The sequence below is a fragment of the Apostichopus japonicus genome, chromosome 8 (genome assembly GCF_037975245.1).
Source record: "Apostichopus japonicus isolate 1M-3 chromosome 8, ASM3797524v1, whole genome shotgun sequence".
In the NCBI taxonomy this organism is placed as follows: Eukaryota; Metazoa; Echinodermata; class Holothuroidea; order Aspidochirotida; family Stichopodidae; genus Apostichopus; species Apostichopus japonicus.
The window spans coordinates 10,489,581-10,517,566 of NC_092568.1; the positions used below are offsets into that span (position 1 = coordinate 10,489,581).

Consider the following 27,986-nt stretch of genomic DNA (forward strand, 5'->3'; position numbering starts at 1 on the left):
AAGGTCTTTATGTCTAACGCTGTTTTCTATATTTGATGAGATTGCAGAGTGAAATAATCGTAATAAAGAAAACAAAGAAGTATTCAAAACTAGACGCGGTTAATATGCAACCAAAAGGACCCAAAAGGACATAATTGCGTTTCTGTTGAAGAAGACAATCAAGTCCTGTGTAACTATATACACTCAGCTTTCAATCCATATAGTGCGTAAAACATAAAACTCATAAAAGTCAATGTATAAAATCAACTGTAGCAAACAAGTAGTAGTTTATAATTGATTTGTTTTTCTGATACCACAAGAGGAAGTTTACATCGTTTTATCTACTCCCTGGGAGTTATCTTTATTGTGGAGAGTTTGGTTTGTTTTCATCTATTTCTTTCACAAGTGACGGTGGACAGGTTGGAGTATAACATATAGGGTGAATGGAGTAGGAGAAACACTCGGGTGCAGCTGGGATTCTAAATCCACAAACCAGGGCCTGGGTCAAACATGGCGCCCTTCTTGTGGGCGCCCTTCTTGTGGGCAGCCTTGGTCGCATCGGCAATTTTGTGTGGACATTCTACTGTCGGAGAGGTATGTGCAATTCATAAGTATTATTCATCGAGATTATTCATTTTTTCCTTCTCATTTTTTAAACTTCTAAAACAGACAATTATATATATGCAACAAAGTTTTTGCTTGTTGAAGACAAACGACTCACTTCCTCATTGTTAAAGAATATGAAACTAAAACTTGATCATTTGACCGTTGCGAAGGGGTTCAATTGAATAACCCGGTGAATGCAGAAGAGTGCATCTCTACAGCGGGAGAAATGTACTCTTTCCCATCACCTTAAATTGAGTACAGATGCCCATGCCAACGCTTGTTCCTAGGCACAAATATGTTAAAAAATAATTTCCAGTAGTGCCGGTGTAATTTTAAGTTAATATCTCTCCCCTGCCCCCCCCCCCTGTAGCCACTATTTATCAGGATAATAATGTCCGACCGGACTGTCCGGACATGATTTTACCCAGAATTTATATCAAGCCGGACAAAATAAACCGTACCAACTTCTTTTCTCACGTACCAGTAAATTTCGTCTTTCCGGGGGGAAAAAATGTTGTCTGCCCGAAGTATTTTATAATCATGTCATTCCGTCATCTCGGACTTAATACCATTCAGGGACGTAGCCAGGGGGAGCAGGGGGAGCGACTGCTCCCCCCTTTCAGTGTCCAATAAATGTTTAAAACTGTTGTTTTTTAAGCATGGTATTTTGTCAGTGCTCTTTTGATCTTGAATACTCGTCAGCTCCGTTAACTCGATTATAATCGTAGTAACATTCACGCCTACTGATTCAACTACTTACTTAGTTTGACAGATGCAAGTAGCTAAATTTAGCCTTCAGCATATTACAAGCCTACAGTTGGCCACTGCGTAATTGCCTACCTAACCGCACTCGATGGAATGTCACGAACCGTATGCACAACGACGGCGATAACGTTCGTTCTCATCCTTTCTATGATTCTTCCTAAGTTGTTGCACGAACAGCATGTTATGAAGCTAAGCTAGAATTCGTACGTGATACGCACTTCCTATAAATAACTATTACACTGCGATAACGATATTTGTTTTTAGGACACTGCACATCTGGCTGTCTTACAAAATATGAAAGTTTATATTGTCCATCAATTAAGTTCGTCAAATGTATTAAAGTCCAGACATTGGACAATAAACAAGAATCATCCTACTGGAAAATTGTAAAAGAGCACTATGTTTGTCTTTCTGATATATTATGTAAAAGAACAGAATCTGCTGATAATATGATATCATATGAAAATGATGAAACTGGCAAAACATTGCACCAGATCGCATCTATAAGGACATTCATTTGTTCGCAAATATATCAAAGGGGAGGGGGACACCCCGATCCTTAGACCCCTCCCCCATATCAATCGCAAAAAAGTGCGCCCCCCCTTTCAAATTCCTGGCTACGTCGCTGATACCATTCAGGTACACATTACAAGATACAAGCTGTGATTAGGTGTGAACGCATCACTCCACTTCTGTGAACTTTGGTGTCTTTCATTCGGGAAGTGTTGCGAACACTTTTATATTTATTTGAAATAAAATATCTCACTAGAGCACGAAATATACCAACCAGTGGCATAGGAAGGTACTTTTGAGTGGGGGGGGGGGGGCTGAAGACTGATGGCCGGCCTGGGGGAGGGGTCTAAGGGGAGGGGGTGTCCCCCTCCCTTTTGGAATTTTTTGCATTTCCAGGTGGCCTCAGATGCAATTTGGTGCAATATAGCACACTTCAACACCCACTCCATTTTGTAAACAATTTTGCATTTTCACCTGGCAATTTGGTGCTCCAAATGAGATTTTTTTTTTCTCATTTGGAAATGAAAAAGGGGTTTTCTGACTTGCGAAGCGGGGGGGGGGGCGGAATGATATTTCCGCCCCTCCATATTTTTCACTGGGGGCTGGCGCCCCAGCCCCCCCCGTTCCTACGCCCTTGATACCAACCAGTGCCTAATATACCCCTTTCCACGCTACGATAGGAATGACACTATAACTGCATAAAGCTCGCTAATAACCTCGAAAGGATCAAAGGATACTATTTAAGAAAAAGTCACCCAGGAAAGAACCTGGGCACGAAAACCAAACTACCGAACGACTGATCCGCTCTCAACCCCAGTCCCCTTGCATCGGGACTGTGACTGTGTGATCATCGTCGGGTGTGTTTCACCATTCCCCTCGAAAGGATCAAAGGATTGATTGATTGATTAACTGTGATCCGGATAATAAAACTATACCAGTTGGCATGACAGGATTATTATAGAAAACACTTTTAGGTACCCTACCCGGAATAAAAATGAAAGATAGTTGTTCTACCACAGCTAGGATTCAGCAGAAATCTGAAATATGTATACAATGATAAAATGGTTTATACACTAGCTGTCATGAAATGAACTATATAGCCAAAACATTTATCATTCATCCTTTGTTTTATCATTCACTCTATATATACAGTAAGAACAAATTTATAGTGCGAGAGCACCTGCTTTTATAATAAACAGTGGGTTAACTTTACTGCAATCTTTAACAATGTAATATCATAATAGTGTAAAAACCAACTACTACCACGGTGTGTCTTCTAAGAATAATTTCAATATATATGAGAAACAACTAAAGGGATTGAAACAATTATGACTGAGAAATAATATAGGCCTATAAGTTTCCTTCTACAAGTTCGTTCTTCAATATCTTTATTTTTTTTTTTTTAGACAAGTTCATCAATATTCATGAAGACATATTACTACATGAATAATCATTAGAACACACATGTTTGGAACCCAATTATCCAGATACCCCTGGGAAATATCCATAGAAAATATGTTTCATTGCAAAGGATATATTCAAAGTGCTACTTTTTTGTTGTTTCGCATAATTTAGTTCCATAGCACCGAGTTTCAGATATCTGACAATATAGCCTTGTTTTGAAACGTTACGATGAAAGATTTCTTTTCAAAGTTGGTATTTTCAAAACAGGGGATCATATTTCCTGTGGTGTCATATCGCACCAATTTTTCAAGGATATTTAGTCCGGTCGGTCAATATGTCCTTAGATATGGTCCAGACCAATACTTCATACACAAGTGGTTAAATTATACTGCTTACACCGGAATTACCACAGAAATAAATCTCGTTCTTTAAAAAAATAAAAATTTAAAAAAATTTTAAAAAAATCAATTTTCTTAAAGATATCAACAGAATATATTAATTGTATTCGCTTTATGCCAGGCAAAGGATCCAGAGTAGTATATATAGGGTGTACATCCCTCCCTTTTAATGAAACCCCACTCTAAATTGAAAGTCGTAATTAGCACAACCTTTCATATGGACCTATACTTATAGACCTAATTAAGCCTAGTATGCATTAGAATGAGATGTTTCTTGTTGTGGGTGCACCCAAGACCTAGAGTTCTCTATGAAGGAACTCTACGAAGACCCATCCCCACCCCTACAGGGAAGCCGGCTTCAACGACCTGACGGCCATGCAGACCCACTCCTTTCAAAGTACTAGTTCCGCTGCTGCCTATATGCAATTTATCGAGTATACACTTTGGTTATACTTTGCATTAACTACGTGATTCATGGAGTACGCAAACTGTTTATCCTGTGCACATTAACATCTTGATATTTGTGTAACGATCCTTGTGCCCAGCATCATCTTAAAACAATTTGGAGTACTCGAAATGTACTCGGAACTACTAGAGTAGTTCTCGAGTCCTCTTTTTGCAAGTATAGTCGTTACTCGCACTCGATGAAAAGTACTCGGCTGCAAATGTATTCGTATTCGCCATGCAGTCCTCAGTTTCTAATGTATTCGTATATATCAGGTGCGTATCCAGGGGGGGGCGTTGGGGGCGCGCACCCCCCGGGTAAGAAAAAGAGGAGAGAAAAAAAGAGAAGAAAAAAGGAAAAAAGAGGGGGAAAAGCGGAGGAGGAGAGGAAGGAAGGGAAAAGAAAGAGAAGAAAGAGAGAAGAAGGAGAAAAGGAGGGAGTAAAAGAAAAACGCGAAGACACCGGGAAGAGAAAGAGGAACAGTGACATCATTACAGCGCTGAAGGGTAGCCAGTGACGGATCAATGATTTCGTAAAAGGGTGCCTCACCCTACCCCTTACACCGACAACTCCATTTTTTTGACGTTTCCATTTTCCTCTCTCACTAATGATCTATATATATACTATATATGGTCTATCATAACGCGTGTGTAGAATTGTGCTATGAAACCAACTGTGGCTGGTCTCGAACTCGACCGTGTCGTCGGGGAACATGACGCATTTTGGGATGGAGCGACCGCCCCCCCCCCCATTCAGCATTTTTTTAAATGATATCGCTAAGTAATTTCAAAATAGAAAGTGCTTAGATGCAACTTACAAGGCCTGGGAAGTGTCATTTCCAGCGATCTGGGAGACATTTTCGGCCAAAATTTGCTTGTACGCTTCGCGCTAACAAATGGTCCTGGGTATATATAGTGCCATTTCCAGCGATCTGGGAGGCATTTTCGGCCAAAAATTTCTTGTACGCTTCGCGCCAACCTATGGTGTACGCTTCGCGCCAACCTATGGTGGCGCTACGCTTAGATAATTTGCCTACAGGCTTCGCCCCTCCCTTGGCAAATTCCTCGCTACACGCCTGTTCGAATTTGTAACGCAAACAGCAGATATCACATCATATCAGTGAGCATGAAAATGGCGTTCCAGGATGAAAATCCTCAAAACTGTCCGACTTGCCTGAAAAAATAACCAAAAATTTTCGCGCGCGTTCAACGTGCCAATGTCAATATCATATAAGCAAGCATCGGTTATTACATCGCATGCCATCATGTACCGTACGGTCCGTTAAAATTGCGCAGTATACCGTGGGATGCTAATGTAAACAACGACATGTCTCATGTAGATGTATAAAAAGCATGGAGGTCCAATTATGTCAAAAGTTTCTTTTATATTAGTAATGGCGAATTAGGGGCTGCACCCCCGCCGCTCAGTGGCGGAGCGTCCATACGGTCAGGGGCGGATGCGCCACCTGGCGGACTCAAATGGACTGCTGGCGCCTTTTTCAGCTCTTTACCACTTTTTACTTATTCTAGATTATTGACTTTTTTATTGCGCTCTCATCTACTTATTGACATTTGTCACATTTTGTTGGTGTAATTTGGCGATGACACCCTATTCTTCGTTTATCTGCAAATTAGCCAGGCCCTGAAAGGGTCATTTCCGGCGATCTAGGGAGTATATTTACTCAAAATTTGTCTGTGCGCTACGCGCCAACCAGTGGTGGCGCTCCGCTTAGATAGTGTCGAAAGCGCCCCTACAGACCATTCTCGCCCCTCCTGACCAATACCCCTAGCTCCGCCACTGCCGCCGCGCCTCCTACGCCTATGTGTGTAGTGTTCGGTTTCGGAAATATCTGCTATTTTTTCATTTCCTTCAACCAAGTTTTATAATAGCCGTTATAAGAGGTTTAATATTTGTACACCAATAAATTAACTGTGTCTGAATTTTCGAAAATTTCTGACCAACATTCTGCATCACACTTCCCTCTACTCGTGCAATTTTGACCGGTCTGTTAGGGGTTGAAGGTAGTTTTTCTATATTGGTTGTCCATAGATGAAATTTTGTACAACATTATGGGTATGTTTTGAAGTGAGTTTATTCACGAGAAATGTGAATTTTCAAATTCTGAACAAATTTGGGGCTTAAAACCTTGAAAAGTGGGGCTGACGGGTATTGTGGGCCGCGACGTAGAATCACCTACAAAAGCAAAGACCCACAGGACATGCGATCAGGTCGAACATGACGTGTGCCGGGTTGACAATCTTCAAAAAGGTTATGGATGGAAACAAAAAACTATTAGGAAATACTTGGTTCTCAGGCCAAAAGTGTACATCTGGTTGGTCATTTCAAGCCCGAGAAGTGCCGTTTCCGGTGATCTGGGGGGTATCAAAACCAGAAATTTTCTTGTACGCTGCGCGCCAACCGATGGTGGCGCTCCGCTTAGATAGTAATTCGCGCCCCCCGGGTTAGAAAATCCTGGATACGCGCCTGTATATGTCATGCATTCCTCGGACTCGGATGCTAAGGTATTCGTCAAATGCTAATGTATTCGTATTCGTCGTGAAGCCCTCAGATGCTAATGTTTTCGTATTTTTCATACAGTTATTATTGTAAACAATAGTACTATATTTACCCTAATTTCGTTCGTGTCTACCCTAGTAGTATACATGTATATAGGCTTTGTGTATCACCACGTACGTGCACGAGGATATAGAACAAGCGTGATGTATGTTGCTAAGGTACGGAACAATTATATAGCATGATTGCAGTATTACTATTAACATAAAACTCTTGCGTACAGGATTTTACTTGCTATAGTGTCTCTCTTTGTCATTTCCAAACTGAGAAAAAATTATAACGATTTCGTGACATTGTGAATTTGCTACATGTTACGTTTATCAGAGGAGCAGTTTTAAGCATATGGGTTCTTGAATTTCTAATAAAAAGTACTCGTAAAGTATTCGAAAATTGCTCGGATGAGAAAGTACTCGGACACTGATACTTAGCAATCGGAACCTCAAGTACTCGGAAGTAATCAATACTTGGATATAAGCTCTTGACTAAGATTTAAAACTCATTGCATGTTTCACACACAACTCATTCTACCCCCCCCCCCCCCTCCAAAAAAAAAACATCAATTCCAAGAATCTGCGCAATGTTATCATTTTATTACTTTTTTGTAACGCCCATACAGGAAAAGTCTAAGTTTTAGAATTTTCTTTAACAATCAGTGGGTGTTATCGTACTGAATGTGGTTTACTATAGTAGTACTATCCTTTGCGATCTGACCCACTAAACTGTTTCCAAAAATTGAGCAATGTTACTTAGATAATCAAGTGCCTCAGAATTGGTAGTACTACATTGTACTACGGGGTAAAACTTTTTGTTTAAGATAATTAAAATATTAGTTCGCGATTTAAGTGACAAGTATTTGTCATGCCAGCATATATAGGGGCAATGCATAGGACCTTAATATATAACCTACAGGTATAATTAACCGAGTCGATTAATTGCGTCACCATGTCAACCGTATTCCCATACCACATAGAAACAAATTTAGATATCTCTGCTATATGTCTTAACAGTTGATGTTAGCATCTCATTATACCTTTCTCTTCCCCCCCCCCAAAAAAAACCCTCCTCCATCCCCATCCCCATGCCCCAACCCACTCCGCTCCCCACCACCATCCCCACCCCACCACCGCCCAAACCTATCCCCCATTCCCCATTCCTCATCACCCGGCTTCAATTCGCGGTTTGAAGGTTATTAAACTCAGACTTGGCCGATAGGATTCTGGCTGCCCTTAAGCTCGGGGTATAGTTGGGGTCGACCCCCCCCCCCCTTCCCTTTAATGTTAAGTCAATAGCAAATCTCTCTAAACCGCCATACAAGGGTATGATTTCTTTACATAATTCAAACGTTCTGTGCTTGATAAAACTGTAAGATCTAAGGCAATAATGAATCATTCCCTACATCTAGTTTAATCTTCTTTAATTCCCCCCCCCCCCCAAAAAGTCTTTTGTATGAGACTTACCAAGTCATACGAAAAGATGTATAACCGTATAGCAACGATTATCACACCGAAATTAAAAATAGACCAGGTTTTATTGTTATCAAATTAGTATGTAATAATATTAAACAAGTAAAGCTTGGTGTTTTTGTTTCCAAAATCGATACCAATTAAAATCCACGGAGATTTCTTCTCTTAAAGGTTAGAAAATATTACCATACAAATAAAAAAGTATAAAAAAAACGGCAACCAGTACGAATTCTGTGAAGGGAACTTATATTAGGAACATTTTATAGCTTTCTTGCGATTTTGGTGCAATTGCTGTTAATTTTATGAATATTACGATTGTGTCACTTTCATATAAAGCAGTGTGATTTTTGTTTTACTATCTAATTCTTTACCTTTTGCATTTCAAATTTCCAATTGTCTGTGTGACAACATTATCTATTGGAACACTCTGAAAAGTAGTCTTATCATTTAGTTTGTAACCTTTACTCTGATTATGTCACGTAAGGTTTAAAACAATAAACCAAACATAACGCAAAACCTATTAAAATCTTCCTCATATATGGTCCCTCGTCCTACAAATGCTGCTTTATTTCATCTTCTTCTTTTTTTCTTAGATTTTACTTCCTTTTATGATAATTTTTTATAACCTCCTAGAGAATAATTCTTCATGGATTTGAGATGATATTGATTTCGAAAACATATAAGCTCCACTTGCTCAATATGATTTCAGGAAACAAATTTATAATTGATAAAAACCTGGTCTTTTTCATGTCGGTGTGATAATCGTTGCAACGGTGAAATATCTTTTTTATGCCTAAAAGTCTAATAAAAAAGGCCTTTTTTCTTTCTATAAAAGAAAGGTTTGACTGCACGTAGGTGGTAATAATTCATTATCGCCATCTATATTTTACAGGTTTATTACGCACAGAACCTTTTGAGTATAATGTTAACATATGATATCGTTGTATGGCAGGTTGGTTACAGTTGCTATTGACTTTACATTAAAGGGATGTATAGTCGTTCCTGGCCTAGCCCGAGTCTTAAAGGGCAGCCCGAAACCTCTTGATCCGAGTCTCGGTTAAGTCCGTATTTAGAAACGGTTGCGTCGCTAGCCGTTTCCGAGTCTATAAAGCCCGAGCCAGGAGCCTTTCCAACGACCAGAACTCAAAATAAAATTATAAGCCTATTATCATGTTTAAAGTATGCATAAAATACAACAGATACCAAAGATACATAAGAGACATTTAATGTATGCATAAAATACAACAGATATCAAAGATACATATGAGACATTTAATGTATGCATGAAATACAACAGACACCAAAGATACATTAAGGAACATTTAATGTAAGCATGAAATACAATAGTTACCAAAGATACATAAGAGACATTTAATGTATGCATAAAATACAACAGACACCAAAGATACATAGGAGACATTTAATGTATGCATACAATACAACAGACACCAAAGATACATAAGAGACATTTAATGTATGCATACAATACAACATACACCAAAGATACATAGGAGACATTTAATGTATGCATACAATACAACATACACCAAAGATACATAGGAGACATTTAATGTATGCATACAATACAACATACACCAAAGATACATAGGAGACATTTAATGTATGCATACAATACAACAGACACCAAAGATACATAAGAGACATTTAATGTATGCATACAATACAACATACACCAAAGATACATAGGAGACATTTAATGTAAGCATAAAATACAACAGACACCAAAGATACATAAGAGACATTTAATGTATGCATACAATACAACATACACCAAAGATACATAGAAGACATTTAATGTATGCATACAATACAAAGGCGAGCAGACCGACTGCATGACAACAGTTACTGTAGTGAAATGTATTTTGCGTTTTTTCGTTTTTTCGTATTGTTGTGTGTTATATAACATTTGGTTACTTTGTTTGACCATACCTCAAATTGTTAAGATTCAGCTGCATAATTATTTGCTCATGTTTAAACGAGTACCTTGCGTGATTGGCTTGTTGAACCCTCGTGATTTATGTTATGTAATAAGTCCTTTTCAATGTCCTTTGATATATATTGGGCGCACACGGAAAAGGGACCACTGGCATTGGTTGCGTTTAGCCAGAACACATAAAGTATATATTAAGATCTGAGATCCATGCGAAGCCAATGGAAAGTAATGCCACGTAAGCAGTTGGTGATAGTGGTTGCTGGAAGTTCTAGACATTAAAGGGCTAAAGAGGTATTTTGGTGTTTATATATTATAAGTTAAATGCTTTCTTCATGTGTATTTGATGGTTCATGTTTGTGCAATAGTGAAATTTGTGTAGTTTTATTTATGTCAAAAAACAAATTATAAAAATGTTGTATTTAGTACTGTAAGTTTTCTATTTTTGTATTTTCGATAGTTTTACGGGAGTTATAGTCATAAAACGAGTGCGGAGCCAATAAATTGCGGTGACTTTTACTTCTTGTTCGAAACCATCCGTCTTTTTGCGTCTTGCCACGACCGGTACAGTTACCATAGATACATGTTACCATAGATACTGTTGCTTTAAGCTTTAACAATAACCGTTCTCTTACAAAGGCGAAACCCACTGAGCTAAACAAACAACATCAAAACTTCCACGGCAAATCATACATGACACAAAAATAGCCAAAAAAATATTACATCACTACATATACAAATCTACTGCTTTTAACATGAGTTAAATTTCGGATGCAAATATATTACAAGAATACAAAATTATACCAATGTAAGTTGTTGTCGAGATCTGTAAGTGCAAAATATCAAACATTTACGAAGTGTCGAATGACAGCCATTGCTCCGGGTGAGAAGGTGGGTTGGCTGATGGAGAGGGTGTAAATGAGGTGCTTACGTCAACTAAAAAATAGGTATAGAACAGGATACCATTGTTTCCATGTGTTATAGAAATACTGTAACATGCATGCGTGACTTGGTACCTGTATATGCTACAGGCCTTATGCTCTGCCTCTATATTTGCTATAGAATGACAAATATGGTCACAAAATCGCAAACACCTGCACCAATTTCTGCTCGATAAACTGGGCTATCATCAAATTATACACTGCAGTCAGTGAGACTTTACTTTCAATACTGCAGTGAAGTTAATTGGGCAAACAGAAGTCATGATATTGCCGACAAAACCTCACAATTCCACCAATAGTTGTCGCTCTAACCTGTTTGTATATACCTTCCCTATACAGCAGTACCATATCGAGAGCTCGAATTTTTTCCTTTTCTTGGCGTGGGGGGGGGGGGTGGGGGTACAAATGTTGGCTGATGTTCTTCCTATAAGGGAGTTTCTTAGATGCAAAGTGGTACTTTTAAGAATCAAAGAATTTAAGTTTGTATTTTTTTGATATGACACCATGAATAGACTCTACCCTCTGTTACGAAATTGAATTTTAGAGGGGAGGGGAGGGGAGGGGAGGGGAGGGGGGCATCGAAATTTGCTAACGCCCGTTGTCGGGAGACGTATTAGGGTGTCCCCTTCCCCTTTGGGAGACTATTTGCTTCAGTAAGGGGGAATGAGATGCAAAAAGGTGCTGTCATTTCCATCATTAGTTTCGTGCGTTTGTTATATAAAATGTAAGTCATTTGAGGGATATTTGGGGGAGGGGGAAGGAGACAAATTTCCCATGATTCCAGTGGCCCGGATGACCCTGTTTATATCAACGACATCGAATATTTACAAATATATAATACTGTATGATTATAGTCTAATGCGTATCACGAGTCCCTTAGAAATTGCATTTGACATTAAGGAAGGTTTCAAGGTTAGGACGGAAAAGTGTCCAACAATTAAAGACTTAAAAGCCTTTAATGTCGATGTAGTATAGATTGTAAAAGCTCGATAAACGGGCAATACTGCATATTCTCTGTAGAGCCATTTGTTTCGCATTACCGTCTGAAATTTACCCATTAATTAGAGGTACTATTGGATCAATAAAGTATATATAGTTCAACTATAGGGCCTAAGCTTTGATTTCTTTCAAAACCAAAGGGACTAAGAGTTTGATTCAACAACTATTCCCTATACGTCCAAAGATAACATCTGCAATGGAATGCTTCTCTATAGCAAACTAAAACTGAATCAATGACTCCTTCACAAACGACTGAAACGAGCATTACAGGCATCTCTCAAGGTATCGGTTTTGACTGTTAGTCATCAAAACAAAACGAAGAATTGGACTTCCTGGCATACAGTGGTGTAACCAGAGGGGTGTGGGGGGGGGTGGGGTCTGAGGAAGGGAGAGGAGGGAGTGCCCAGAAATGTACAGAAGTTTTCGGGGCGAAACGGGCACGGCCTTAAGATAAACCCGGTAAGAAAATGAATAATATTGGATAGGCTGCTTCGTTTTATAGGATGGTGTGATCTGTTTCTAAGCAGGTGTTCCTCATTAACCATACTACTAAGCATAGAACGAGATTTCTCTGGACATGTTAACTTTGATTCAGCAGTTGACGTTTTTGTAGTCAACGTTTCGTGCGTCGTGTGGAACTTGATTGTGGTCTGTAATAAAAACAAAACATCTCCATTCTGGTCATCACGGTATACCGTATAAGAGATACCTGCGTATGCCTATCCACGGGAATATTTGTAAATGCATGATATCGTAATACATACAGGAACGCAACCACTGGAAGCATGTTTATATAAATTTGGACATGCTCATATTATTTTGGACATGCTGATATATTTTTGGACATTTTCGAAACATATGGCATACCGCACTGAGGGCATTTCTGGAATGAGGTGTTTCGGGAATGTATGAAGGTCATTTGAGGACAATAGATGAAGGTCACTAGAGGACAATGTATGTGAAGGTCACTTGAGGACAACAGATGAAGGTCACTTGAGGACAATAGATGAAGGTTACTAGAGGACAATGTATCAAGGTCATTTGAGGACAATAGATGAAGATCACTTGAGGACAATGTATGAAGGTCATTTGAGGACAATATTTGAAGGTCATTTGAGGACAATAGATGAATGTCATTTGAGGACAGTAGATGAATGTGACTTGAAGACAATGTATGAAGGTCATTTGAGGACAATGCATGATGGTCATTTGAGGACAATAGATGAGGTCACTTGAGAACAATAGATGGAGGTCATTTGAGGACAATAAATGAAGGTCACTTGAGGACAGTGTATGGAGGTCATTTGAGGACAATATATGAAGGTCATTTGAGGACAATAGATGAATGTCATTTCAGGACAATAGATGAAAGTCATTTGAGAACAATAGAAGGCATTCTTGAAATTCTTCTTTCTCACGTTGTCTACTCCAAGTTGAGGAGAGTGGATGTAAAGTTGTCATATCGACGAGTAAATTTTAATTTGTATGCACATTCTGCCATTGCGGTTTATGAGATATTGATACTTGAAATTGTCATTTAGATTGTGTACTATCAGTGAAATTGAATATAATAGGTACGATGTGATATTAGTTTCACACTAACAGCAAAATGTTTTTTTTTCTTCTTTTATCTTTCACTCCATTGTTTTGACCTTAGATAAGATATAGGGTTCGAACTTTGCCTTATGGGGAATGCTGAGTTCACAAAACCCCCATGTTCAGTACACAAAGTAACAAATTATGTCAGTGTGCATCTATGACATCATACCTTTTTTGCCTCAAGTTCATTTTTTTGTTTAGTGCAAAACATTTCAACGTCATGTTTTGTTACGTAATACGATTGCTCAGAGCTTCAGATTGGGTCTTTTTACTGGATATGTTTCTAACCGGAGGACCAATCATTAGTTAGATCAGGGAGTTGTTATGGGAACAACTCCTTGGTTAGATAAGGTTTATACCACATTTTTTGCATTTTTGCACTCTCAACCTACAACCAGTTTCATATCCCTATATATAGTTACCTGGATTTCCACTTCGAATATCGTTACCACCAGCCAATTCACACAGAGTACGCAGTAACTGCTGCCAATCTTAAAGTTTTGCGGTACCACAGTAAAACTCTGGATCGTGCTGATAAATCTGATAAATCGGTAGCATGTGCCATTAGGGTTTACAGTTAGACTGAGGATATGTGTAATCTCATCATGGATTTGTTGGGATTACACATATCCTCAGTTATTACTGTAATCCTTATAGCACATGCTACCGATTTATAATACGACCAAGTTTTGACTTTGGTACAAGTTTAAGATTTACAGTAGTGACTGACTGTGTGTATCGGGTGTTACCACAGTTACGAGTCAATCAAAGGTAGCATACCATATACACCACGTTTCTGCCTTCGGCAAACCCGGTCTGTACCGAGTCGACTGCGTAAATTTCCAGTTTATTCACAACTCGTCAGGGGCGCAGTTACACGATACTTCTTTGGGGGGGGGGGGTATAAAGAGGGGCTCAGCCTTCCCTCTACCCGACCACCCAAGTAACATAGAGCCTTTAACAGAACCCCCCACCCCAGATGACATGACATCCTTAACCCCCCCTCCCCTATCCCCAACCATAGACTGCTTAACCTCCCCTCCCCTATCCCCAACCTTAGACTGCTTAACCCCCCTCCCCTATCCCCAACCATAGACTGCTTAACCCCCCTCCCCTATCCCCAACCTTAGACTGCTTAACCCCTCCTCCCCTATCCCCAACCATAGACTGCTGCAATGGACGTACGGCCAGTAACATACTTTGTTATTTTAGTTGGTATATCTCATCTTTTTGTTTCTTGATTATTTGATTATTTGGTTATTTGATCGTTCGTTTTGTTATTCGTTTCACTCTCAACTTTCAAAGAGTTTTCCTCAGCTTTGTTTGCTTTTTTTTTTGGTTTCTTTGTTTATTATTTGTTCTTACTTTGTGGTTCTCAGTATGATCGATGGAAGTCGTAACAGAAAATTTGACTTATGACATGATCTAAAAATTTGTTAAGACGTTAAACTGCTTTTGCATTCACCGCGTTTGTTTCTTCTTCTTCTTGAAAGAACCAGTTGATTACAACTTCACCACGACCATGCATAAGCAGTATATAACAGGGGGAAAACAGTAGCGAGAACGGGATACAGCTAGCAACTTATCGTTCAAAACCTTTCAATAACTATCTCTCATGGATAATATCTCTCTATTTTTATATCTGTAGATGAATCACATGGGTGTAACGGAAGCTTACGACGAATCACTTAAACTCGAATATGGTTTGTTGTATTGTATTTTTGTGTGGTCATTTTCGTTTTCGTTTCGTTTCCGTCCCACGTAGGGATTTGGGGATGATGACGCGGTAAAATGTAGCACGTCCTACTCTCGATCCCCAGGGGAGGTATGGGTTGTGGGTGGGGGGGGGGGGTTGGGGATCCTAGTTTCACAGATCCAGTGAACTGCGATTCGTCACATTATTTGCACTCGAATCATTATAAGTCAGTTAGTAGTAAAAGCTCTTTTCTTGAAGCAAATAGACAATGTTTGTTTTTTGGTGAAATGGTAATATACAGTTAGAAGTAATTTGAAACGTTATAAAAAGAAAAACAAGAATATCCATGACTTGACATTATCTGAATAGGAAACTACTTGGAATGGATTGCTTGCTCCTTTCCTTTATAGGATTTATTGTGATAGCAAAGATATTATTTGTACAAATAAAGTTAAAGAATGACGTCATGGTTATATTATATTTTGTGTGGAATTGAGCTATTTAGCGTTGTTACTGCAGAACGGAAACTGCCCGTTAGTGGCGTTCTGTGTTCTACGGAAAATTTGTCTCTTCGAATTGACAAAAGGTGGATGTAATATGTTAGTAGCACCTCGGAGCACGTCACATGACCCTCCGTGGTTGGGTACGTCCACCCCTCCCCTCCTCTCCCCTCCCCCCTCCCGGCTGTGGAGTGAGAGTTCCAGATCATATTCAATTCGCTGGATAGAATGGATATGACAACGCCCTGTCTTAATTATGTTCGGGCTTGGAAAGCCCCATTCATTTGACGCGCATGCGTTCTCTTGCAGATGCAATTTATCAGGAGGCTTTGCTTCGCTTGGATATGGAGAACATGAACACCATTACAAATCAGCAAATCAATCTAAATGGTTCAGATGTCGTTGGTACTGGTGGCTGCTCGGAGATACGCCAAGTACGCTGTAAGTTGTACATTTTATATACCAAAAGTAAAATCATCAACAATATTTAACAATAAACAATAATCAAAATTAGATAGATTTTGTATTCATTGAAAACAGAAAAGACCATATTAGTCATTGGAAAGAAATCCTTGGGTGATTTTCGCTGAGTTTCAAAGTTATTGTAAAACTGACATGAGAACTTAGTTTGTGCAATGGAGGTCTGTATACTTAGAGGAATATTCTGTTAGTAAACAATTAAAAATCTTGAATCTGAGGAGAAAGATATTCCACTCTGCCATGGTTGAATATTCCCCCATCTTCAAAATCTTGTCCCTACCTCGAGGTCTGGTTGATTGAATGTAACCTGGTTTGATTGGCTAAGAAAAAAATCATCAACTACTCCAGGAAGTTGGATCTCGATAGGGCCGTCCAGCTGTGATGGCATAACTAGTACTTAGTGTTAGACTAAGTTGTCCAGCCGTTTGAATTGATGAGCATTGGGTGTTGAAAGGGGCATCTCTCAAAAGTTAAAAACATTTTGACACTCGAGATGTCAAAACGAAAATATTCTGCCCTTGCTATAGTTCAAATCCCAATCGCGATATATTCGTTCCTAAAAGCCAGATATGGTTGATTGAATGTAAAATATTTTCACCAGAAAAAAACTCCTTCCTTACTACAAGAAGCTGGGGGTGATATGTTGGAAGTATATGATGTCATAATGTCATGTTTATGATGTCATCATGGCATGTCTATGACGTCATCATAATGGAAGATCTTCTTCAAAATCTTGACTTTCTTATGATGATATACTGTTGTTGATTTTGTCCTTGAAATTTGAGACATTTTGTAGTACTTGCTTTAGTTGTCCATGATATTCTCAGCACTGTGCAACTTGTTTCTGCAAGACTATTTTAAGACTATTTTATTTCCCTCAGTGGATAAATGTTTTGTTCATCAGTAGAGAGAGATAAACAATGACTTTCGTTTAGCTCTGTTGTTATCGCCAAATGTAATTTTATGCTAACATTTCCATTGAACTGTCATACAGCCATTCGTTCACGCGCCGGCAGATATTCAATGCTATTCAATTCCCGTAAATCCCATTTGAATGTGACTGGTCAAGCAGATCTTGGTGAGGACCTTACTGTTTCTCTCTGGGTCAAGACAAAAAGAAACAAAAGAAATTGTAGCATCTTCAACGTGGAGATCAATGAAAACTCATTTGAGTTTGTAAAGGTAAGTCATTCACCATGTTTTCTAAAAATATAATATAATATATATTATATTTGTATCTGATCTGTTATGCCAGTTTTCATTCAGTGTGTTACGTTACTATTTCATAAAAGATCACAGATCAAAGAATGTTGTCGTTTGATTTGTTGGAAATTAGGGCTGGAGATCATGAACGATATGCAGGTGGGTTAGGGGGGGGGAGTGGGGGAAATACAATTTAACTATATGCAGATGTAGTGAACCACATTGGATGGCATGATAACTACAGGAAAAGAAAACGTTTCTGGAATATCTCCATGGAATTGTGAAAACTTACGTAAACACTCAATATATCTGAATTAGTCAGGTGCTCAAATTACCGGCGATGAATGTATCAGTGGTCAGTAGTGCCACATAAAAGCATGAACATGCATGTTATATAAGGTCATGGGAACAATGTCATAAAAGACAAGAATGTCTGTTTTTAAATTTCCACAAATTTACATTTTACAGCATAGGCTCCGCGGACAGGTTGAAAAGCACGTCTAGACTCTGTATGACATGTCAAGTTAAAGGATTGGTTCAGGTGTTTGACATGTCTATTTTGTATGCAAGAGCACAAAAAGACAGAAAGAACAGTAAAGAAACTATCATGATAGCATGCTCTGTTAAGGAGATGTGACACTTTGAAGATATCAAAATTTCTTTGAAAACGACTGGTGTAGGAAGACTTACTGTGAGGGTGTGACGTCACATCCTCACTTCCTTAACATTTGTGAATATATTTCTTTAAAAATTATTTACATTTTTTAACACATTTGAAAATAATATAATCAAAATTCTTCAGATGTTTTTATCTCAAATACTTCCTTTTGACAAATATGAGTATCTCCTGACATATCTTTTGGTTGAAAGTCATGAAATCTCACAAATATTTAGAGAAAAAAACAAAGACTTTTCAGGAATGTGAGGATGTGACATCACAGCTAGTCAGATTTCAGCAGTTTCTACACAATCTGATAAAACTTTACACTTGAATATCTCTTTAACCGAAAAAGATATTTGAACAGGGTTTTCACCATTGTGTTTCTTTTATTGTCCTCTTTCATGCAACATAAACATGAATGACAACTGAACCAATCCTTTAACTTTTACAGAGAAAACCAACAAGATAAGTTGTGGTTTATTATTTATTGTTAACAGCTACCAACAGATCCTGATTATGGATATTACGTTTTGCGGTCTGGCTCTGGTAGTGAACCATTTTTTGAAGTTCAAGTGCCAAGGAAGTGGGACTGGAACATGTTTTCAGTGACTCTAAATAATTGTAAGAATGTATTTTATTTTTTCTCCTTTTCTCTGTTGCAATTATTTGAATATATTTGCACCATATTTCATCATTTCAGGTTCTTTTTTTTTTATTCCACTTCAGTGACAGCTCATTATGGTATCTCATATCTTCCATTAAAAAGTCGAGTATGGTATGTTGCGATCAGACTGGATATTTCAAATCGGCAATGTAGCTTATCGAACTGTCTATATTAGATACAAGCGTGAAAATAAATTGGGCATAATATAGTCTTCTATATGTGTTGTATATACCAATTAAAGTTTTTGTTGGTCACAATACTAAGCTATCTGTAAAACTACGTAGACATATTCCATCAGATTGATTTTCAACAAATGATTGTTATTTATTCTGAACAAGCCAAATTAATTTTTAACTTTGTTTTTTAATTTCCGTCTGCTTGGAATTAAATAACTACGGTCACGGTTTTTTTGTTGTTGTAATCTTTCAAATTCAAAATGATTATTGATTTTTAAGAAACCATTTTCAGTATAAATTATTATAAAAAGAAATTAAAACTAATCAATTAATTAACCATAATGTGTGGCGTCACTTTGATTTTAGAAGGCACACAAAACTGTAATTGCCATTCCGTCTGCAAACAGCAGGTTTTTTTTTTAATTACTTAGGATGAATATTTTGATAGTAAAATCCTTTAGGCCAATGCGGACTATTAGCTTGTGTAGTAAAGTTTTACTTCAATGGTCATCGATATTTTATTCCCAAATATGCTAGAGATTCAGAAAGTGGTCACCCATGCATGCTCAATTATCAACAACCAATTTTACTTCCACATGTCTAAAGGCATATAACGAGACACTTTATCCCATATTTTAACAACAATCAATACCCTGGGTATCAGGACCCCCAGTAGAGTAATTTTGAAAACTTCTAGCAATTTGTGCAGCCTACTAAAAAGTTTTTGCTCTAAATACTAAGGACCTTCAAATAGAGAAGTAGCATGAGGTAACAAGTTTTATATTATATAAACAAAGAAAAATTCTAAGATCTTATTATTCAAGAGAAGGAAATCTGTTAATTTCCAAAATGGCTTGAACCATGAGAAACTCATTACAAAATTAAGTTGCCATGAGTATACCGACTGTTAAAACATCAAATATATAGAATGCATTAAAAATAAACTAGAACAGTAACATTCATTTGGTGAAATAACAAATGTTATAAGGATAATTGTCTTAGTTTGATTAATTGCTATCTTATGTTGAGCAATGAAAGAAACAAAAGTTTACACATCTCTGCACATCGTTTCAATTTTTCTATTCTTTTTTTTTTCTAACAGCAAAAATCTGCTTATTTCAAAATGGCCTGAAAATTGGACGGACATCGCAAGTTGGGCCTACATGGGAGACAAGTTGTGCTGATTATACCCATACCGGAATACAAAACGCTAATGTTAGCATTCGTCTCAACCATCCTACTGGCTGTAAAGGTGTTGTAGTAGATGAAGTTGCTATGTGGACCAAGGCTTTAAATATGTCAGAACTCATAGCTCTCCGTGTTGAGCCCTTCATGGATCTTGGTAAAATTAGCTTTTACTATACATTAATTTTTCAACCTTCTATATCGTCATATATATTTCTAGATGACTGACATCGTTGATTTACAACAAGGTTCAAATCCCAATTGAAATGACTGCTGAAGAAAGGTAAACGAACTCAGAAACCTTTTGCGGCAGCCTCATAGATCGGTGCTTGTGATAAAAGGTTTGACCCCCTTAAAGGTTTGACCCCCTTAAATTGCTGAGACCATCTTCTCGAACCATCTTACATCTGAAGAGGGAATAGTAGCTGGAAAAAAAATGGGTAAAAATTTAAGATACCAATCTAAGATACCACCCACCCTAAAATGCAACGAATTCGTATTTGACGCTTTTTCCCACCCGATTTGACCGGTTGCTACGGCACAGAAAAACTGGAAACCCTGGGCACTTTAAAGCTGTGACAATTTTAACCATAAAATATATCTCTATAACGGAGGTTTTATATTGAGTTATATTGTGTGCAAATCGTTCATGATCATTTTTAATTTTTTTCACTACCACAGAACCGGTTGACGTAAATGCTGAAATTATGAAGGTATGTAGCTTATATATATATATATATATATATATATATATATATATATATATATATATATATATATATATATATATATATATATATATATTATGATATCAAATATAAGACATGCAGGTCTTCGTGGTTTTTCTTCGTAAAGTGTGCATTACTTTCTAAGACAATTATGTATAAATGAAATTCTTTATTAAATACGGCGTGGGTGGAATTGAGGGTTTAGGGTACAAATATGTTCATTTTGTCTTTAACCTGCGTTACCATGCATACTGATTCTTTGACAGTTTAAACGTGCAAGACCAATGGAAAAGTCTGAGATCATGAAAGAAATTAGTTTCTTAGATAAATATGATATAGATCGTTCGGGAGCCAGAGACCTTCGAAAACTCACGAATAGTGAAACAGTGAGGGAATTGTTAACCAATAACAGCTTAGATGAAGAGACCCGGATGAACAATCGAGAGGTACTATCAATATTATTTTCTTCTTGTAGAAATTTAACATTTGACCTTTGTTCGTAAATTTCTACTTGTAATCCGATAATCTCTACTTCTTTATCGCAAAATTTTTCGAATGTATTTTACCCCTTACACTTTCGATTAGATGCTCTCCAATTTTCGACTTTTCCTGCAAACATTTCACCTTTTATATCTCGAAATTGTATTCGTTCCTCGGAATTCTGACATTTTATCTCAATTTTGGGGTTTCTCGTCTCAAAAATAAACTGTAATGGGGGAAACATGTTAAGGATTTAAAACGCACGCCACATATGCAGCCAAGCTACGTAAAAGTAAGACTAAATAAGTTGATGATTTGATTGCAGCTTTGCAGCTTTGAAATATTAAAATTTGGCTTATATATGACAGACATCGTTTGGGAAATAGTTGTTGTTTATGCCCGGGTGTCATTTTGTAAAATCTGTGAAATAGCGTCATTAAGATCTGATAAGCTTTTATTTTTTTAGCTTGGAGTTTCTGTTCATATTTTCAAGGCAGAATGTTTAACAAGGTGGACACTAAACTCAATGCCACCATTAAGACACGTTAACGGGATCTACATTTTAGAGTCAGCATTTACAAACCCAACTCCTGCATTATAGAAAATAATCTATGCAATAATTAAGGGGGAAAAACAACAACAAATGAAGCACATGTGACTCAATGATGTCATATTTAGACTTGATCAAGTCTTCAATCAGCCAAATGTGTTAAAGGAATATTACATCTGTGATAACTTCTAGACGGAAGCTAACTCGGAAGTGGATCATGCTAGGTACCTCTATCACATAGACTAATAATGTTGGCTGGGTTTGCGTCTTCTGGAGGGTGGGGGGTGGAAATGTACATGACAGTTATCTGTATCACATAGACTAATAATGTTGGCTGGGTTTGCGTCTCCTAGCTGTGGGGAGGGGGGGAGAGGTGCATGACAATTAGCTATATCACATGATCTAAATGATGGTTGGGTTTGCGTCTCCTAGCTGTGGGGAGGGATGGGGGAGATTTACATGACAATTAGCTCTATCACATAGATCGATATTGATGGTTTTGTTTGTGTCTCCTGGCTGTGGGGGGGGGGGTTGTTCATGACAGTTATCTCTATCACATAAATCAATAATGTTGGCTGGGTTTGCGTCTCCTGGCTGTGGGGAGGGGGGGAGAGGTGCATGACAATTAGCTATATCACATGATCTAAATGATGGTTGGGTTTGCGTCTCCTAGCTGTGGGGAGGGATGGGGGAGATTTACATGACAATTAGCTCTATCACATAGATCGATATTGATGGTTTTGTTTGTGTCTCCTGGCTATGGGGGGGGGGGTGTTCATGACAATTAGCTCTATCACATAGATCGATAATGATGGTTGGGTCTGTGTCTCCTGGCTGTGGGCCGGGGGGGGGGGGAGATGTACATCACAGTTATCTCAATCACATAGATCGATAATGATGGTTGGGTCTGTGTCTCCTGGCTGTGGGACAGGGGGTGGGGGAGATGTACATCACAGTTATCTCAATCACATAGATCTATAATGATGGTTGGGTCTGTGTCTCCTGGCTGTGGGACAGGGGGTGGGGGGATGTTCATGACAATTAGCTCTAGCACATAGACTTAAAATGTTGGCTGGGTGTGTGTCTCCTGGCTGTGGGTCGGGGGGGGGGGGGAGATGTACATCACAGTTATCTCAATCACATAGATCGATAATGATGGTTGGGTCTGTGTCTCCTGGCTGTGGGACAGGGGGTGGGGGAGATGTTCATGACAATTAGCTCTATCACATAGATCGATAATGATGGTTGGGTCTGTGTCTCCTGGCTGTGGGACAGGGGATGGGGGAGATGTTCATGACAATTAGCTCTAGCACATAGACTTATAATGTTGGCTAGGGTTCTGTATACTGTCAGCTTATGATAAACTGTATATGGCTTCTGAAAGTCTATGGGTGAAAAAATTATGGTGTTAGCAAAACGAAATAATAGTTAACTCGTATGATCAATGGAGCAATATATATATTTACTCTGTGTTAATTTATGTTTTGATTTTGCAATTCTAACAACAACAACGACAATTTGGAAAAGGTTAAATTTAAGGAATCCAATTTCTCAATCAGTTTACCATTGTTCGTTAAAACTGTTCATGTTATTAAATTTCCATCAATATTGTTCTTTTGCTTTCAAATTAATACCAAGAAATACGCGTTTCTCCTCTTTGTCTTTGTTTTAGGCATTCTTGAGGATGGGTAATCTTCTAATTGACGTATCTGTTACGGTAAGGTTAATTAGATTTAAGATCAATAAAGAATTATGTTATGAACCTAACGGCATCAAGTCTAATCACCGTGCAGGATACAGTTAGTATTGTAAAATGTTTGCTACAGCATAAACAGAATACCTAGCTCATATAATAATAATAATAATAAACAAAATGCTAATTTGTTTATGAATGGCGGATGAGTTGGGGGTGGGGGTTGCTTGATGAGAAACCGGATGTGCTTGCTAATTTTTCAATATAATGTATGTTTTCTGTTTATTTATTTATCTGTTAGGGTTAACAAAAAGCTAACATTAATGGTATGAACTCAGTCGCAAAATGATTTTTGTCTGTTATGCTGCAATCATCAGCTATAGCTTTTTGTCGATGATGAAAGTGGGTTGCGGTGGGAAGTTTAGGTATAGGGAAAAACTTAATTTGTATGCGTATTTTTATGATAATATATATTTGCTAGAATATAATCATTCGTGGACATTTTCAGGTTAACAAAACTCTAACATGCCAACTTTAAAAAAAAAAAAAGCAGTCCTTAATTGTTACGATTTGTTTGTCATGCTGTACCGGTATCAATTTTCTCAGTATCAGCACCTACTCAATGTGTGTGTAGTAAAGGGGTGTGGGGTGGCATGGAGGTGGGGGGGGGGTCCTCGAGGTGATATGGAACCGAATTTGCTTGTAGCGTTACACAATAGCCTAGCTGTTATGATTAATGATGTCACACACGCTAATTTGAAAGCTGTGTTAATAAAAGATACAGAGAGAGAGAGAGAGGAAATACATAACAAAAACGTTTATTTCCCGCTCTTTCTCAGCGTCCAGAAATATCTGACGATATCGTCTTAAGCGAATTTATTGGTGAAATGGAGGACACACTTGGTGATATTTACTTCGAAATTGACATCACAGACGAAACGTTCGTATTTGATAACATATGTGAGTCTTATCCTATTTCGGATCCCCAATAGAATTCTTCTAAGAAATTTGGTGATTCTTTTCTCAAATGACTCCATCCGAGGACTTGAAATTCCTTGTTCACGGGTAGTACTCATCATGGTGGTATATATATATAGTCATCACTTCATCATCAGTCCCCTGATTGGCCCATGTGAGATTCATATGTGTTTCGCATCTTAACATATGAAAGGAATATATGATTACCCAGCCACACTGGACCGTAAATAACAATAGGGAAAGCCAATTGTTTGCAGTTTGCAACTAGTAAGGCAAAGTGGTTTGCTTTGAGATGGCGGCAGGAGTTATGAGAAGAAAACAAAACAACTTGAAAAGCGAGCCAATAAAGTTATTTCTAAGAAAAGGATTCGAACCTGAGGTCAATGGTTCGAATCCCGTTCTAGCCATAAATTTCTTTTCTCGGATTCCATTGTCTAATATTTCCCCGGCCAGCATCCCAGTATTCAGTTAATTATGTACTAGTACTATAGTTACTTGGAGTGAAGAAATAAGGGCGGGAAACTTTTCTTTCTTTCTCAACAACAGGGCACTGTTTAATTCAACAACATGGCAAATTACATTTTTCTTTTAACTCTTTCAAATAAAGGCCACTTTTTAATTCCTTAAAATGGACAAAAAGGGGGTGCTACTTACTACCGAAAGGGGCACTTCAAAAGGGACAAAATCTTCCTGCCCCCCTCCCCACCCTCGGCTCCACCGCGCTTCCATTATCCTTTTATGCTTATGTGCAATTTGAAAAGTAACGGACGTGTTTGGAAATTTTATCAACATTTTAGTTGATATTTGTAAACGAACACATTTTGCCTAATATCCCGATTTTTCCCCCTTTGAATGATCAGATTCGACATTTGTTAATTTCACTGACGAAGACGAAGAACCAGAAAAGGTCTTAGCATTTCCAAATAGCAGTGTTGAAATTTCGATACCAAAGGAAAACTTTAAGGAAGGTGAGTTGGACAAGATTTCATTTTTTCTTTTTTCGTTCTTGGCTTAGAATACGACCGGAAGTTCAATGTCTAGGAAGGGGGCGGATGTTTGTGGTTGTTATGGCGTTTGCATACGGTGTGTCTGTGGTTGTGAAGCAAATCCTCGCATAATTCTTTATACCATATTTAGTGCAGGGATTATTATCATCAACAACTGCCCCAAATTGGGGAAATAATTTGATGTCGGTTTGGAGAGATACCGTTTTGAAACATAGTAATCAACTACTTTGACACAATGGCTACCCTGTTACGAGATATTTAAGTTATGATATCTCCCAAACGTGTTCTTAAAAAGTGTTCTTAGCTGTACGCAGGTTGCTGTTCGTCACAACCATCTCTGTCATGTGAGGTCAAGATGGTTTGAGGGTTTTATATACTTTTTTTTTTTTGTTATCCCTGATTGAATAGATATACATTCTTATTAATTCGGTAGTAAAATTTGAGTTACATGGAATGTACCGCATGTCAATTTCTAGCGATTAATACATTTAAAAGGATAGACCAGAGGAAAATTAACTTTTTAAAGATGAAAGAGGTACACGTTCTTATCAACCTGGAAAAATTTGCATCCAAATTCTGATATAGCGTTATCGAGATATTGTTAACAGAATTATCACAGACTGTGACATAAGTGAACTTGAAGCAAACAAGTGTGACGTCATAGTTGCACACTAGATGTAAACTGTTGTGTCCTTGTTCTGTATATTTTAACACTTTAGTTCGTTTGACTTTGTATTGGATAGGCGATATGAAGTTGACAATAAAGCAATGTCTGTAGTGTGTTTTGATTGAGATACATCCCACGTGATTTTCCTATGAAGAGTTGCATCTAAGGAATTGAAGTGCACTGTGTTAGATAAATTACTCCATCTACTATATGTTTAAAGGATCGATTCTCAAAATTCAATGGTAGTATAGAAATTTAACCTAGATTGATAACAGGTTCTTGAATTATCTACATCCACCCTCTAACTTATCCCAGATAATCGACCGGAAAGCATTCTGATAAAATCGGCACAACAGCTCACATGCAGCCCTTCCTCTATCATTTAAGTTTTAATATTTGGTTTCACAGGTGGCAAGATGGCACATGTCATGATGTATCAGCCAAGTGCGAACATTGTTCTTAACCGTGACACGTAAGTAAAGTATGTATGGTAAGATAGGGTTTGGTATGTTATGGTATGGTTTGGTATAAGATGATGGTATGGTTTGGTGTGGTGTGGTGTAGTATGATATGGTATGGTTTGGTATGATATTGTTTGGTATGTTATGGTATGGTTTGGTATAAGATGATGGTATGGTTTGGTGTGGTGTAGTATGATATGGTATGGTTTGGTATGATATTGTTTGGTATGCTATGGTATGATAGGGTTTGGTATGATATGGTTTGGTACAAGATGATGGTATGGTTTGGTGTGGTGTAGTATGATATGGTATGGTTTGGTATGATATTGTTTGGTATGGTTTGGTATAAGATGATGGTATGGTTTGGTGTGGTGTGGTGTAGTATGATATGGTATGGTTTGGTATGATATTGTTTGGTATGTTATGGTATGGTTTGGTATAAGATGATGGTATGATTTGGTATGGTTTGGTATGATGTTGTTTGGTATGTTATGGTATGGTTTGGTATAAGATGATGGTATGGTTTGGTGTGGTGTAGTATGATATGGTATGGTATGGTTTGGTATGATATTGTTTGGTATGTCATGGTATGGTTTGGTATAAGATGATGGTATGGTTTGGTGTGGTGTAGTATGATATGGTATGGTTTATTATGATATTGTTTGGTATGTTGTGGTATGGTTTGGTTTGGTATGATATTGTTTGGTATGGTTTGGTATGGTAAAGGATGGTATGGTATGGCATGTAATGGCATTTCATGGCATGGCGTGGCGTGGTATGATGTAGTGTGGTGTGGTTTGGAATGGTATGGTATGGTTTGGTTTGGTTTGGTGTGATATGGTATGGTATGGTATGGCATGGTATGGCATGGTATTGTATGGTGTGGCTTGGTATGGTGTAGTGTGGTGTGGTATGGTATGGTATGGGATGGTATTATATGGCATGGAATGGCATGGCACGGCATGGCATGGCATGGAATGGCATGACAGGGTATGGCATTGAATGGCTTGGCTTGGTATGGCTTGGCTTGGTATGGTGTAAGGGAATGTTGTCACCATTGGGTCCTCCACCGAAAAGATTACGAATTAACGTTGTTAAATTTTATAATTAATCACTAATTTAAAATTGGCAACATGATTCAATTCTACGATGGCTAATAATTGAACAAGGTAATATATATCTCATGTGAACATAAAAGGATAAGAACACTACAATGTTTT

At 38.0% G+C, this 27,986-nt stretch overlaps 1 protein-coding gene across 1 annotated transcript in view; it reads left to right on the forward strand.

Annotated features, from left to right (window-relative positions):
- Positions 1-2: 2 nt before the first annotated feature.
- LOC139972126 (adhesion G-protein coupled receptor D1-like) overlaps positions 3-27,986 on the forward strand; it is a 42,358-nt gene continuing 14,374 nt past the window's right edge. The window contains exons 1-12 of the mRNA XM_071979071.1: positions 3-573; positions 15,286-15,340; positions 16,143-16,274; positions 17,308-17,495; positions 18,675-18,798; positions 20,120-20,359; positions 20,884-20,915; positions 21,197-21,376; positions 23,633-23,677; positions 24,493-24,613; positions 25,492-25,599; positions 26,714-26,777. Of these exons, the coding sequence (XP_071835172.1) occupies positions 490-573; positions 15,286-15,340; positions 16,143-16,274; positions 17,308-17,495; positions 18,675-18,798; positions 20,120-20,359; positions 20,884-20,915; positions 21,197-21,376; positions 23,633-23,677; positions 24,493-24,613; positions 25,492-25,599; positions 26,714-26,777 (1,373 nt within the window). The 5' untranslated portion in view covers positions 3-489. The remainder of the gene's footprint in view (positions 574-15,285; positions 15,341-16,142; positions 16,275-17,307; positions 17,496-18,674; positions 18,799-20,119; positions 20,360-20,883; positions 20,916-21,196; positions 21,377-23,632; positions 23,678-24,492; positions 24,614-25,491; positions 25,600-26,713; positions 26,778-27,986) is intronic.